Source organism: Sander lucioperca, chromosome 15 (genome assembly GCF_008315115.2).
Source record: "Sander lucioperca isolate FBNREF2018 chromosome 15, SLUC_FBN_1.2, whole genome shotgun sequence".
NCBI lineage: Eukaryota > Metazoa > Chordata > Actinopteri > Perciformes > Percidae > Sander > Sander lucioperca.
The window spans coordinates 32,730,721-32,745,885 of NC_050187.1; the positions used below are offsets into that span (position 1 = coordinate 32,730,721).

At 41.3% G+C, this 15,165-nt stretch overlaps 1 protein-coding gene across 1 annotated transcript in view; it reads left to right on the forward strand.

Moving 5' to 3' along the window:
- The window catches only part of epas1b (endothelial PAS domain protein 1b), an 85,076-nt gene that overhangs the window by 26,259 nt on the left and 43,652 nt on the right, over window positions 1-15,165 (forward strand). The window contains exon 2 of the mRNA XM_031316086.1: window positions 14,987-15,165. This exon is cut by the window's right edge and continues 12 nt beyond it. Coding sequence (XP_031171946.1) covers window positions 14,987-15,165 — 179 coding nt within the window. The remainder of the gene's footprint in view (window positions 1-14,986) is intronic.

Below are 15,165 nucleotides of genomic sequence, written 5' to 3' on the forward strand. Positions count from 1 at the left end.
GTCGAGATGTGCCAATGAATCAGAGCAGAACTAAGAATGTTATCTCTGCTTTGACATTATTTTCTGGTGCGAACAGAAACCGGAGCTGTGTCTCATGTCATCTTTTTAATCCAGCAGCTTCAACTTTGCCGTGTTTGATTCGTGTTTTCATAACGGTGCCAATAGGCCGGAGGTCACTACGTTTACTGTTTGGATTGTATTTTCAGTAACGGTGTTCTTTTTTTAGCATTAAGAATACAATTTGAGACCATTTGTTGTCATCTTTTGGCGACTGAGGCTTCATGACTCATTAGCAGTGACCTCACTGTCACTGTGTGTGTGTGTGTGTGTGTGTGTGTGTGTGTGTGTGTGTGTGTGTGTGTGTTTTGATTCTGTGTGTGGTCAGCGGGTGGTGTGTCAGGTGTGACACAGACTCGGGTTGTGGTATGATTGACCTCGGCTTGTTTGTTTGCCTTCATGTGTTAGTATGTAGCTAAAGGGCAGAGGATGAATCCAGGAAGGACAAGTGTGTGTGTGTGTGTGTGTGTGTGTGTGTGTGTGTGTGTGTGTGTGTGTGTGTGTGCGCGCGACATTATTAATCATCACAAGACACTGTTGTGACAGACAGGCAGGCAGGCATGCACTTGTCACATATCTCAAATTGGCTGCAGTTGAAGCGTTGCGTCTCAAAGCTTCTGTGTGTGTTTGCGTGAGAAATATTGCCAGTCCTATTCTTGTTGACTGTCAGGCTTGCTTGTGTTTAACAGAAGCAGATACCTGCAGCACAGTGCTACAGACTATACTTTGCACTCAAGGTTAAACGTTTTGTGCAGAAACGCTCATTTTCACACACAAGTTTAAACCACAATTACTAAAAATACCGAGATTAATAGCTTATGAAATAAATTCGAACATACGCTGACACACTCTCACTCCCAACGCGTCAAATACTGACGCTTGTTTAGGACATAGGTCATTTTTTTAACGTGCAGGGTTAAATCCAAGCCGTTCTCATTCCCAATTTGTCACATACTGACGTTTGGTCAGTGGCTCGCAGCGTCAGATACCGACGCACAAGGCAACCTGTAGCGTCTGTATGGAACTTTGCCAGACCATCCACACGCTGCGGAGCGTAGGAGGATCTGGCTAGTCCACACAGCATTCCGGGATGGGAGAAAAATGTGCTCTGGTCCCATAGTCTAGCTAGCTGTCTGGATTTACCCTGCAGAGATCTGAGGAGCAGTCAACCATAGTCCTCATAAATCCACCGGAGTTTGAAATGCCAACACAAAGACAGCGGAAAGAAACGGACATCGGCGAAAAGACATGCATCCGGCGGAATTTCCTGCGGCACCAGAGCAATCCCGGAAGTGGAACGTTGAGGATATAGACTAGTATGGAACGCCGGGCATAGCAGCAGCTCTACCATGGTGCTGAAAGATGATGTAGTATGGACTTTTTTTTCACAGCAGACATTTTGACTTGTCATAGTAGGAAAAGTACAGCTGAAATTGATAACCTTAACGATGGCTCAATTCCATCAAGTGTCCCAGTAAGCTATTTCAGTGAGTCAACATGCACAATACCAGGGCCTCTCCTAAGTGGAATGCAGCCATCATTAAAGGTTTTAAATATACCTGTGCTTCCTACTATGACATGTCAACATGTCTGCTGTGAAAAAGGTCTATAAAGAGCGACATGCATGTCAGTTTAAACGTCAAAAAGTGAAAATAAAATATGGCTTTGATATTTATGAACTGACATTTATTGCTATTCATCAGTTGGAATCTAAGCCAGTTTAGATCTATTTTAGATTTGTGGTGTGTTTTTCTTCACACTGCTATCACAAATGTTGCCGGAAGATTTAATGTGAATAATGTTGTTGAAAAAGTCACAAAGTGAAGGTGCTGTTCAAAAGTTTTTCTCTGTTGACTCTCTGTTTTCTCTGTTGACTCTGTTCAAAGTATTTTCTGGTAATATAAAAACTTTCTTCTTAAAATCTTTAGATTTTATTTTCTACATTTTTTTCTTCCATTAGTATTGCTTTTTTCCCTTAACTTCTCACTTGTCATGAAATATTATGATTTTTTTTCTCACATTTGATTTCTATTCTATTTTCCCTTATACCAAAAAATAGGTTTTTATGGGAATAAAAAAAATATACACACTTAACATGGAATCGTTATGTGATGATCGCTCACTAGCTTGTATTTATTTTGATTAGGACAATGTTCTTTAAGCAACATTTCTGTAAATGCGCCAGTGTTAGCCAGTCGGCTAATTTTCAACTGTAGTCCTAGTTGCATGCATGTCTTTATGGTGGGAAGAAACCGGAGCACCCGGAGGAAACCCACGCAAGCACGGGGAGAACATGCAAACTCCACACAGAAAGGCCTGGGACGACCTAGGTTCGAACCCAGTACCTCCTTGCTGTGAGGCAGAAGTGCTAACCACTGAGCCACCGTGCTGCTTCAGTAAACTGTAAAAAATAAAACCGTTTTCCATCATCTCACGAGTGCTAGTGAGCTAAAAACCCAACAAGAAATACTTTCTGATCATACAGCAGTAAGCTTATCAAAGTGTCTTGTGCCAGTGATAATAACAAGATAGAGAACTGATTCTTCATGTCACATCATCAGACTCCCACCTGACTGGCTGAAAAAGGGAATAAAAAGTTATAAATGGGAGAATAAATCCAGCTTAAAAAAGCCTTTTCAAGTGATTTTGGGGGATGTTTGATAATTGTCCAACACTTATTGGGATGAGTTGAATGACTGACTGGAACAGTAATTGGCTGAACTCGGATAGTTTCTATTCTGTATTTTCCACATGGCTTGATTGCATGAACTCAGTACCCTCTGCAGTCAGACTGTTGAGTCTAAAAAGCACCGAGCGGCATCCACTGTACCAAAAGTGCCGCTGTAGTGAAGTTTATTTATACAGCACCTTTCTGTCGGACGTCACAAACTGCGTCACAATAAGAGAAAACAGACACAATGTAAGAGTGGGAAAGCTAAACAAAGGGTAAGTCTAAACAGGTACTGTTCTCTGGGTGGTTGGCTGTTTTGTAAAGGCGTCCACAGAGCTCAAGTCCAATGAGAGCGATTTCCACAGAACTGTTTGACCCGGGAGTGTGGTGCCGCCAACAAGCCCCGATCAACAAGACGATCTCTACAGGGGCTGTGGATTCTGGGTTTGATGGGGGGGATTCAGTGGGAAGAAACCAAGAAAGGTGTCCCAACAAACCGCAGACTGGTTCTGGTTAGAAGCCGCAGCACCTGTCCCAGATGTAATCAGATTAGAGTAGAGCTGTAACAATTCCAAATTTTGCTGTGAAATGAATTGTCTCAGAAATAATTGCGATCAGGGTCCATAATTAACTTTTTTTGTCCATAAGCCAAATGGCATATAGTGAATGTTCAAATTTGACCAGCCACTCAATAGATAACCATTGTTTTTTGGCTGGTGAGTGAAGCAAATCTACCAGCCACTTGCACATCCTACCAGCATTTGGCTGGTGGTCGGTGCAAAATTTGGATCCTGATTGACAATTACCATAAACCGTCAAACCCCTTAGGTCTAATGTCAGCAATTCATTGCGGTTAAACAAAGAAACAGTGATTTATGTAAAAAAATAAAATTACGACGATGTAATAATTGTTACAGGCCTAGATTAGAGATGTTGTACTAAGGACAGTGAAAAGGAAGGAGATCCAACTTATGATTATTTTTATTACCCATTAGTCTAAAGATTAGTCCATTAGAAACTAAAGAAAAGAAAAACAATCCAATGCAGATACAATAAGGTTCTTGTGAGAATGTTGAGTTATTGATTGGCCAAAATGGAGAAGGAACGCACACCAAGGGCTGTCGTGACGGGCTGATCACTGGAAGTGGATTTGAAAGTAAGAAAGAAAGCGTTACACACTCTGGCTCCAACTCTGGATTTGTTAATTGTGGATTTTTAAGAAGGCATGTGAGGGCCAAAACATCTTCTAAATAAAACAGAGATATGGAGCCAGATTGTGCAACCCTTTTTTTTTTTTTTTTTTTACTTTCCAGTTGTTGAGGTTCACGAATACAGTATCTGGTTTAGAATACGGATTGGGCCGCATTTTTCTGTCCGAGCCCGGCCCACGTCCGACAGAGCAGTAACCGAACCTGGCCCGAGACCGACAGGCATTAAGATATTTATGTCCGAGCCCGACCCGAGCCTGACAGTTAAAATCTCATTTTTTTTCTCATACTAATGATACGTTTGTTTGTGTGGAAAGCCCACTTTTATTTAAGCAACTGTAGGAAGGCATTCGGAAATGTCAACAGATGAGCGCATCAGTGCACACGGGGCAACAAGCACGTTAACACAGGCGCCCACCTACATAATAAGCTTTTTTAAATTTAAAATGTTCAATGCCTTATCGCGCTGATGTGACCGAGCCTGACCCGAACCCGAACATCATTTCCCGAACATCATTTCTAAATATCTGTCCGAACCCGGCCGACCATCGGGTACCGTCGGATCCCGACGGGTTTGGTTCGGGTATCCATTCTTTAATCTGGTTTACGTAAAGGCTAATACAACTTGTTTGTGTTCAAATTAAGTCATTTCCTGTCATCTGTACTGAGTGTTGTCCAACATTAGTAATGCTGGGGGGTATGACCAAGATTTGTATCAGTGTTTTTTAAGATTGTGGTGGTGTCATGGTATTTTTCTTTTCTTTTCTTTTGTTTCATTACTGGGTCTTAATACAGGTTTAAAGTGGCTCTTTCTTCTGTCAGGAGGACATAAAACATGCCGTTCAGAGGTGTAATTTTGTCAATGTACACTTATTAATGTCACAAGTTGTTGTATGCCGTGGTATTTCGCCCTGTTACAGGGAGTTAGTTGTGGGTTATTAAGTTATAACCGTTAGTAAGTAGGGCATGCAGTAAACATGGGTCCGCACGATTATTTTCATAGTTGATTCATGAATCTTTTGATTTCTTTCTGGCTAAATCGATTAGTTGTTTGGTCTAGAAAATGTCAGAAAACGGTGAAAATGATGACGTTCTCAAATGTCTTGTTCTGTCCACCACTCAAAGATATTCAGTTTACTGTCACAGAGGAGTGAATGTAAATCAATCATTTTAGTGAATAACAATGCTCTGTGAGATTCCAGATGCTTTGCCTTCTTTGATGTACTTTGGACATCTTTTTGAAAAGCCATTTGCCAACAGCACGTGGAAAGTTACAGATTTGAGCTTTAATGATGATGCTGACAATTCCCCCCAAACGTTTGCTTTCATATTAGTTAAGTAAGGAAAGGAAGGAAAGACAAAGGGATGGAATGAAATAGAAAGAATGAAGGGAAAAATAAAGACGCAACGACAATTTTGAAGTAAAGCAGCAGCACTGTACCTACTGTAGGTACACTACATGGGTAAATGCAAAGTTACCTGTGTGTGTGAACGTGAGAACGTGAGTGAACGTGAGTGAGGGGTCAGTGAGTACATCAGAAGGCTCGGTGCCCTGATGAAGCACCGTGACTCCCATTGTTTCGTATCCTGATACGGTCTGCTGGGACATGCGGCAACAATGGGCCCAGACAATCAAAGAGTGGCACTACACACACAAACACACACACACACACACACACACACACACACACACACACACACACACACAATTGAAGCTAGCTGTTCCAGTTGACTTGATTGAGTGAAGCGGTCAGCGGCTGTCTGCTCGGCTGTCTGCTCTGCCGTCCGCTGACTCAGTAATGAGGATTTGGGTGATGGTCGGTCGGGGTTAATGAGTTTAAACCTCAGAGAGACGAGCAGGGAGACGCACTGATGGAACATACACTCGATAAGATAAGATAATGGTGCTTCTGTGCTCTGCCTTTCCTGTTAATTGTAGGCCATCGTCTCCTTAAATAGTGCGCTTGCATGTTTTGATTATGATTGGTTTCTGTCTCTGTGTTTCTTTAGGGTCTAGAGTGTAGCCAGAGGGGAAACAGGGATTTTAAAAATTTGAACAATTGTTACCAGCAACACTGCTGTTGTTGATGTGAAGCAGATGTTTTTTTTTTTATTTTTATTGCTGCATGGTTTCCCTGTCAAGATGTCTTGTGAACAAGCTTTGCTCAGCAAGCTACATTTTGTGCGGCTGGATTTAATTCAATAACATTTTATTTATAGGGTCAAATCAAACAGATGTTATCTCAGGACACTTTACAGATAAGAGTATCTCTAGACCAAACTTTAATTTTACAGCGACCCAACAATTTCCCAAAAAAATTCCCTTTTTTTGTTTTATTCCGTGGTGTTGTAGTTCTTTCTTTCGCTAGTCCAAATCTAATTTTGCTGTATTACAACTACAAATGAGACCAACATGCAACTTATATTGCAGCCAATCAGCTTTCGTATTATTAACTCGAGTTTCTTTCGGATTGTACCACAGACATGAAACTTCAGCTTTGGGGAAGTGAAGGTTTAGCGATACTTGGCTTGAAAAAAATTTATTTAGGGCTTAGTTGATGTTGTGATAAAGCTCTTAAATTTAATTCACAATGGTCTTAAAAAGGTCTTAAAAAGTCTTCAATTTGACTTGGGGAAATCTGCAAAAAACTCTGATATATTGAAAAGAATTGCATTTGAATGAGACACACTGTGTGCACGTGTGTGTAAACCTACGCTGCTCAGTAGGGCTGAACGATTAATTGCATTTGCGATAATATCGCGATATGTTAAAACGCGATTTCCTAATCGCAAAGGCTGCGATTTGGTCACATGACTCGCGAGAGCAAATCAGTCTGCACTCCGCAGAGAAAGCATCAACTAGCACGCTAACGCTACGCCGTACCTTGAGCTGATTTCTGTCATTCAAACAACTCTGAGTTGTAGTTTAAAACTTTTACAGCCATTTTAATAAAATGAAGGGTTTTATTCGGGCTTGAGTCTATACATGCAGTTAATGGATACAGGCACACAGAACTCAAGGCTCGGTTGGCAACGATTAGCTCTGATTAGCGGTTAGCGGTTAGCTCCATTATAAAGATATGAGTGGAGGAGCTGCCACTGAGAGGGGTAACAACCAGACTCTGATAAATGACGTTCGGGGAGCTTTCACAGCAGCGTGGCTGCGGGGTTTCAACGGTTTTATTAGTAGAGTTAATCCCACGGCAAGAACACCAGCAACTAGCTAACGTAACGATAGCCTCTCTGAACAAGTGCACACGGCAGCACGCAACTTCACGAGGGGGAGGGGCTGGAGGCAGCTCCTCTCTGTGCACTGTAAAAAATGACACTTTTTTGTGTGTGTGTATAGATATATACTATATTTTTACTTATTTAACTGTCTATTGTGTAATTGTGTGTTCATACTATAAATTATTATATTATTATTCTTTGTTGAATAATACAGAAGACAAAGAGCTTAAAAAAATAATCGAATATCGAATTGCAATCGCAATATTTGGGAAAAAAATCGCAATTAGATTATTTTCAAAAATCGTTCAGCCCTACTGCTCAGCATTTCATCAATCATTTGTTTTATTTTTGTTTCATTCTTTTCTTATCTTTTGTGAGTTTTGAGTTTCAGCCACAGAATTGATCTCTGTTTGCACGGTTGGGTTTAATCTGGGGCTGCATGTTGCAGCTTTGGCACAGACGTGATCCACTGTGATAAAGTGCGTGTTGTCACCACAGAGGGAGGGCATCTAAAGTTCGGCAGAGCGGAGCCACACCTCACCGTCTGTTGTGGTTTTTTGAAGTTATCATCGACACGGTGCCTGCAGACAGATCAAAAGTTGAAAAGCTCTTTGTTCAGGGAGATGCTGATAAGGGTTTTTACACAACATGCTCCTTTGGGCCTTGTGAAATATAGGGCTCATTCAAACGTGGTATGCAAACTCGTTAATCCTCCTCGTGGGACTCTTCATGAGGCCTGCGGCGACTCTTACAAACTGTTGCTCCGTTAACACGTCTTTGGTTTTATGTCTTGTCGAAAGAAAAATTGCCTTTCAGTTACTCCTGAGGTTCTTGGATAGCATTCTAGAAAATGCGGCAACAGCATGAATGTCTGGGGGCTGATGATATATCTTACTGCTGTTGTGCGATGTTCTGTGAAAACCCCATTCCAGACAATTTTTTTTTTCCTTCAGTTATATAATTTTACACTCTGGGGTTGAGGAAATGTGTAGCTCTGTTGCTCCAAACTTCAAAACCGCGCAGTGGTCAAGATTTAGATTACACACTTTGTTTAGTTCCTGCAAAATGCATCTTTGGAGATACAAGGTTTTCACCTGACCGGGTGCCCCTTGGGGGGGGGAATTTGTGATTTTGGGCTTTATAATTTATAATCAAACTGAGTTGACTTGACCGGGTACAAAATTATGACACTTCTGTTTAGGGCTGCAAAGATTAATCGATTAGTTTTCAACTATTCAATTAATCGCCAACTATTTTGATAATCGATTAATCGGTTTGAGTCATTTTTTTAATGAAAAAATAAGCTATAAATACTCTGATTCCAGCTTGTTAAATGTGAATGTTTTGTGGTTTCTTCATTCGTCTGTGACAGTAAACTGAATATCTTTGAGTTGTTGACAGAACAAGACTAACAATCGAGAAGATGATCGACAGATGAATAGACAATGAAAATAATAGGTAGTTGTAGCACTACTCTCCTTTTCTTTTGTAGTGACTAAGATAAGATAAGCCTTTATTGTCTCCTATAGGAGAAATTCATCTTGGGCATTCGAGAGAAACAAAATGGCGACACATCGTGCATAAACACACAATAAACATACAGTTAACCTACATAGAAACATAATCATACATTATCTCATCCAATGCTCCAATAAACATCTAATAAACCTCACACAAGACCCCCCCTACCTTTCCTCACAATCACAGGAGAACAGAAGAGAACCCACAATACATCCTCCACCTCGTCTTGCACTTCATTTTGATAATGATTACACATTTCCTGTTAACTCATGCTGTGGTCAATAACTTCTGTATTGCACAATGCCCAATTGCATAATACCATATGAAATATAACATAGCATATATATACTCAGCAAAAAAAGAAATGTCCTGTCACTCTCAACTGCTTTTATATTTTAAGCAAACTTAACATATGCAAATATTTGTATGAACATTAAAAGATTTAACAACTAAGACATAAACGGAACAATTTTCACAGACATGTGACTAACAGAAATGGAATAATGTGTCCCTGAACCAAGGGGGGGTCAAAATCAAAAATAGCCCTAAGTATCTGGTGTGGCCACCAGCTGTATTAAGTACTGCAGTGCATCTCCTCCTCATGTACTGCACCAGGCTGGCCAGTTCTTGCGGTTGTTGATGCCATTCTGTACCTGTCCAGCAGGTGTGATATTCGGATGTACCGATCCTATGCAGGTGATGTTACACGTGGTCTGCCACTGCAAGTACGATCAGCTGTGCTTCCTGTCTCCCTGTAGCGCTGGCTTAGGCGTCTCACAGTAGGGACATTGCAAAGTATTGCCCTGGCAACATCTGCTGTCCTCATGCTTCCTTGCACCATGCCTAAGGCACGTTCACGCAGATTAGCAGGAACCCTGGGCGTCTTTCTTTTAGTGTTTTTCAGAGTCAGTAGAAGTGTCTCTTTACTTTCCTAATTTTCTTATAACTGTGACCTTAATTGCCTACCGCCCTTAAGCTGTTATTGTCTTTTTGACCGTTCAACAGGTGCATGTTCATTAATTGTTTATGGTTCATTGAACAAGCATAGGAAACATTGTTTAAACCCTGTACAATGATCTCAAAAGTTATTTAGATTTTTACAAAGGTATCTTTAAAAAACAGTCACGACCAGTCGAACAACGAACGCCGTGCTTGAGCTATGTTCATGGTTACTGGCTCACGGTGTTCTTTGTTCGACTGGTCGTGACTGTTTTCCCAAGATGGCGCCCGCATGTATATGTGAACGGTATTGTCTTTATAAACTATATTTTTGTAAGTGTGGTGCTATTTTGAGCCTGGTTAGTGGTATAGAAATAGTGATTTCTTTTTACTTTCCTCGTGCCCCGACAGCTACAACTGGTCACATTCGATTAGCATGAAAACATATCCCAGAGAACGGTCGACTCGGTACACATGTTATTAACCCCTAGGATCATTTTGCGCCGAATTTCTCCTTTAATCCAGAATGGTTTGACACATATTGTGCCTTTAGAAAATATTACATTTGATTTGGATATTGCACTAGTCCATATTGGGATTTTGATAATTGCGATTAATTGGGCAGCCTTTATATCGTACGAACCCATTCATGAGAATGCGTTGAACAATGGCAGACATACACTGTGAAAATGTGAGCATTAGACAGAACCCAGAGAAGCCAAACTCCATGCGTGTTATGTGTCCTAATATGGGTTGTTGTGCTGCTCTCTTGGACCAGAGGCTGAACTTTTGGACTGTCTGTCTGTTTGAGCTTTGATATCAAAATCTGACTCATTTCATTTCAGAGCACAGAGCCAGAAAAACCATATTTCTGGAAATTTACCCAGAGTTCTGCCTGTTGACATGATTCGGGCATCCTGCAGGTCATTGTTTGTAGACAGCATTTTGCTATAAAAAGAGAGATTTTAAGATTGCAGTCGATTGTTGGAATCAATTATTTATCTTGTGACCTTTTGGCCAAAACAACTTTTTTTCTTTAAACAGCAACTGAATTAACTTGAGGAAATGAAAATAAATACTTGATTCCGCCTCTTTAAGTGTTTAAGTTGAAAAGAAATTGCCATCCAATAAAACCTATTAGTGTCTGCATCCCTCTGTGTGTCCTGGCTGGGCTCCAAACACGTAGCATCCCCTTCTGTTTGCAAAGTTCAAATTAAGTTGTGCTCAATAGGCTTTGCTCAATCCAAATCGATAGGAACAAGTCAAATAAACAAAACCACTCAACGCTGCACACAGCAGTGACTCACCTGAGTCAGGATGGTTGAATGTTATTTTTAATTTGAAAACAGCGGTTTGGCTGCTGAGTAAAATGTATTCGAGCAAAGGGAAACCGAGGAAAGTGATTTCCACAGCAGTAAGAAGATAGTGTAAGATACAGTGTTCGAACAAGCCACATGTGGCTTTAGAAAAGGTATCATTGATATATTGACATACTGACCTTATACTGGATTCAGACTGAAGTGACGAGAGCGTGCCTATGTTCCCTATGTTTCCCTGAAAATTAGGCCCTATGTTCCCACAGGCCTATGTTCCCACATTTCTAAGATTGTTTTCAAAATTAGGTCCTATGTTCCAACAGTTTCCACATTTTTAAGATTTCTTTCCAAAATTATATTCCCACATTTCCTTTTTCATAAATTTGTATCAGATTTTACCCCCAATTTCCACCGGCTGCAGAACGTCTGCGGATCCGCTCCGGAACGGCGGCGGAGTCAATAGGTTTCCATTAAAGTCAATGTGTGTATTACTGACTGCAGAACGTCTGCGTCCCTACTCCGTCCCAGCTCCGTCGGTCCGCAGCCCTCCGGAGCAGATACGCAGAGCTTCTATTTTTGCCAGACACTGGAGAGCTCCGCAGCAATTCAGCACAGGGCAGATAGTGCGGGACAGGAAGTCAAGCACAGGAACAAAATAAAACATCTGGTTAATTTTCAAAATAAAATACACATGCTCACGGCGGATCATATTTCCTTGCACTACACCTTGAAAACACAGCACACAGTTGTTTCCCCTCTACTCCTCTGGATGGAAACAAACTGTTGTTGGTTTTGTGGTTCTATTCTACCTGAATTCCTCGTGACTACAGCTGTCAGTCATGGCCGCAGCCGAGCCGCAACAAATCCGGACCTGGTGGGTATTGACGGACGGCGGAGCACAGAGCCGACACGCATTCGGTGGAAATCCCCAGTTATCCCCTTAACCCTAACCCTAACACATACCCTAAAAATGTTTGTGGGAGGATTGGGCTGAAATTGAAGGGAAATGTAGGAACACAAGACCTAATTTTGAAAATGTCTTAGAAATGTGGGAACATAGGGCTGTGGGAACATAGGGCCTAATTTTCAGTGAAAAAAAAATTCTTAGAAATGTGGGAACATAGGGCTGACCCTGAAGTGACAACTACCTGAAACACCAATTTACAATCTAAAATCTTTTAATCTAAAATTATGATCATCTTTTCCTTATTTTCTAATCCAATAGAGTGTCTGTGTGTTTCTGCACCATACAGCATTTGTGGAGAACTTATTGATTTAATCCTTTTTTCTTTTCTTTTTCTTTTTTTTTTAACTGGGGGACCAGTGAATTTAGACTCAGGAGCTAAACCGGTTTACGTCATCCCTGGGTTTAGGTCTATGTTAAGTCTTTACATGAATCCAACATATTATTAACCATCCACAGATACAGTTCATCCTAAGGATTCACTCTGCCACATGGATGTTTACCATTAAAACACAATTTATAAAATCCTGCCAACACTTTATTATTTCAATAGCTTAGTATTCTATCTTAAGGCACGTTATTGTAGGCCCAGTTTAAAATGCAATACAATTTAATAAAATTTGTATACAATATATGTAGGAAGTGAGGGAAATGGTGGCTTAAGAAGGATCTTAAGACGCTGTTCATCTCTTATCTCCCTCTATATCTCACTTTTGTAAATGTGTTTTTAAGATGTGCTTTTGGGCATATTTTATTGTGGTATTTTTCAGAAATAAAGGCATACAGTAGAATGGGTCAAATGTCTCGCTAAAGTGCAGGTTAATTACTGTTGCAGTGTGACTCGGAGGCTCCAGAATAACTTTGCAGAGAACACAACACTTCCCTGTATTTATTCTCAAAAGCTTATTGTGTTTTAACTTCTGAGTGAACTCTGGTGAAACTAACTGTGGACGTTCACACTCGGCGCTTGTCGAATCACATGGCGATTCATGATGGATTAATGATATTAATAATAATAAATCAGACTGAAAAACAGCTTCTATCCGAGAGCTGTAACCTCTGCTCGCCCCCAACTGCCACAGCTGACTGACTGCTGTGAGCAATTACCCCACCGACACACACACACACACACACACACACACACACACACTCTCTTTTTTTTTTTTTTAAGATTATTTTTTGGCCATTTTCAGCTTTTATTTTGATAGGACAGCTGAAGACATGCAAGGGGAGAGAGAGGGGGGAATGACATGCAGCAAAGGGCCGCAGGTCGGAGTCGAACCCAGGCCCGCTGCGTCGAGGAGTAAACCTCTATATATGGGCGCCTGCACTACCAACTGAGCTATCCGGGCGTCATTTTATCTTGTTTTTGTCGCCTGTCTTTGTTTAAATTCTTACTATTTACTTTACTTTTTTACTTGTGAATAAGTATGTTGCACACAGCTGAAGAGCTGTTTTTTTTAACAAATGGCCATTATGATGTAGTTACAGTATTTCGTCTTACTTTTGATCCGTTTATTGCAATTAAATTACAAAGCAACGCAAAATCTGTACCTCAAGTAGCGCTGGAAGCTGCTCTTGGAGAAGGCTGTGGGAGCCTCCAGATGATGTTATGAATCCAGACACCACTGCATTTGGTTTAGGCAATTTTTTCATTGTCGATTAATCTGTGTTTTACCGTATTGGTCCGCATATAAGATGGGTTTTTCCTGGAAATACGTCTGAAAAAGTGGGGTCGTCTTATATTTGGGGTCTAGACTGTTTTATGTTAATAGTTTTCTAAGAAGAATGACATCACATGTCAATCAGTCAGTCTGACATTTATTTCATTTGTAAAGAAGAACATCACTAGCCTGGTCCTACCACACTCTGGTACATTTCATTGGTCCAGAGAGTCTGGCCACTCTCCATTGACAAGTGTTAACTTCCTTGAAGGCGGGTACTGTGTTGAAGTTTAAAACTATTGGATCTGCCCAGAGCCACTCTGGATCTGCCATAACCAATCACTAATGTTGGTTGTGACTGTCACTGCCCGATGTGAGTCGAGTGCAGATGTGAGTCGCGCATGCTCAGATTTAAACTATTTACGGCATAATGTGTCATACTGACGTTTGTGAAATCTATAAAATAATAAACGTTTCTCTTTACATACAATAACAGAAGATGGTAATCATTTCAAAAACGTTGTAGCTATCTATGATGGTTTGGTTGCTAACGTTAGCTCAAAATACCATTCAAGTGACAGCCTTTGTTGTGTTTGATTAACTTTTAGCTAGCAGTCATTTCAAAAACTTTTTATCTATCTATGACTGTTTGATTGCTAACGTTAGCTCATAGACTGTGCGTTAGCTCAAAAAGCCGTTAGCATCTTGTAGGCTACTTGTCGCAAAGTGACGCATGCGCGACTCACATCTGCACTCGACTCACATCGGGCAGTGACACCGTGACGTCGGCTTAGCATCGCTAGCGTTAGCCTTAGCCAACTCCTTCACCACTAACGGAGCGAGCTGGAAAATCTAACTTTTCCCGAACCCCGTGGAGAGGAGGGCCACAACATCATGGCCACCAACAAAACTCTTGAGATTGTTGTTGCTCGGGCTTTAACTTCTGGATATTCGGCAGTGTTGCCACAACGGACCGAATGGTTTCGCTCGCATCTTCCTCCGCCGCCATTACGGAACTACAACTCAAACTAGAGCATGACCTCAACGTCATCGTTCTCAGCCACTCCCTGTTCGCTGATTGGACCGGTAAAGATTTGAATATACCGCAAACCCAGACGTAGTACTGAAGGAAAATGAAAATTGAGCGGAAGTACGTAGGAGGGGGGAGCCAAGCTAGAACATCACATGGATTTTCTGCATTTTTTGCTTTGGTCAGATGGATATGATGTAGTCACCATCAGCGGTACCATATAAAGAGAAAATAATTAGGCAAATCATGGGTAAAAAAAATTATTTTAAATATTCATGCAAGGGAAAAGAATCGATTTTAATACATACAAACCTGTTTCCCACCCCTAGTCCCAAACCAAACTGAAGGTGTAACCGTTCTCCTCCTGTCTGTGCTTTCTGTGCAGGAGCAGCTCAGAGCGGCGTAAGGAGAAGTCCCGGGACGCCGCGCGCTGCCGGCGCAGCAAGGAGACGGAGGTTTTCTACGAGCTGGCGCACCAGCTGCCTTTACCCCACAGCACCAGCTCCCACCTGGACAAGGCCTCCATCATGAGGCTGGCCATCAGCTTCCTGCGCACGCGCAAGG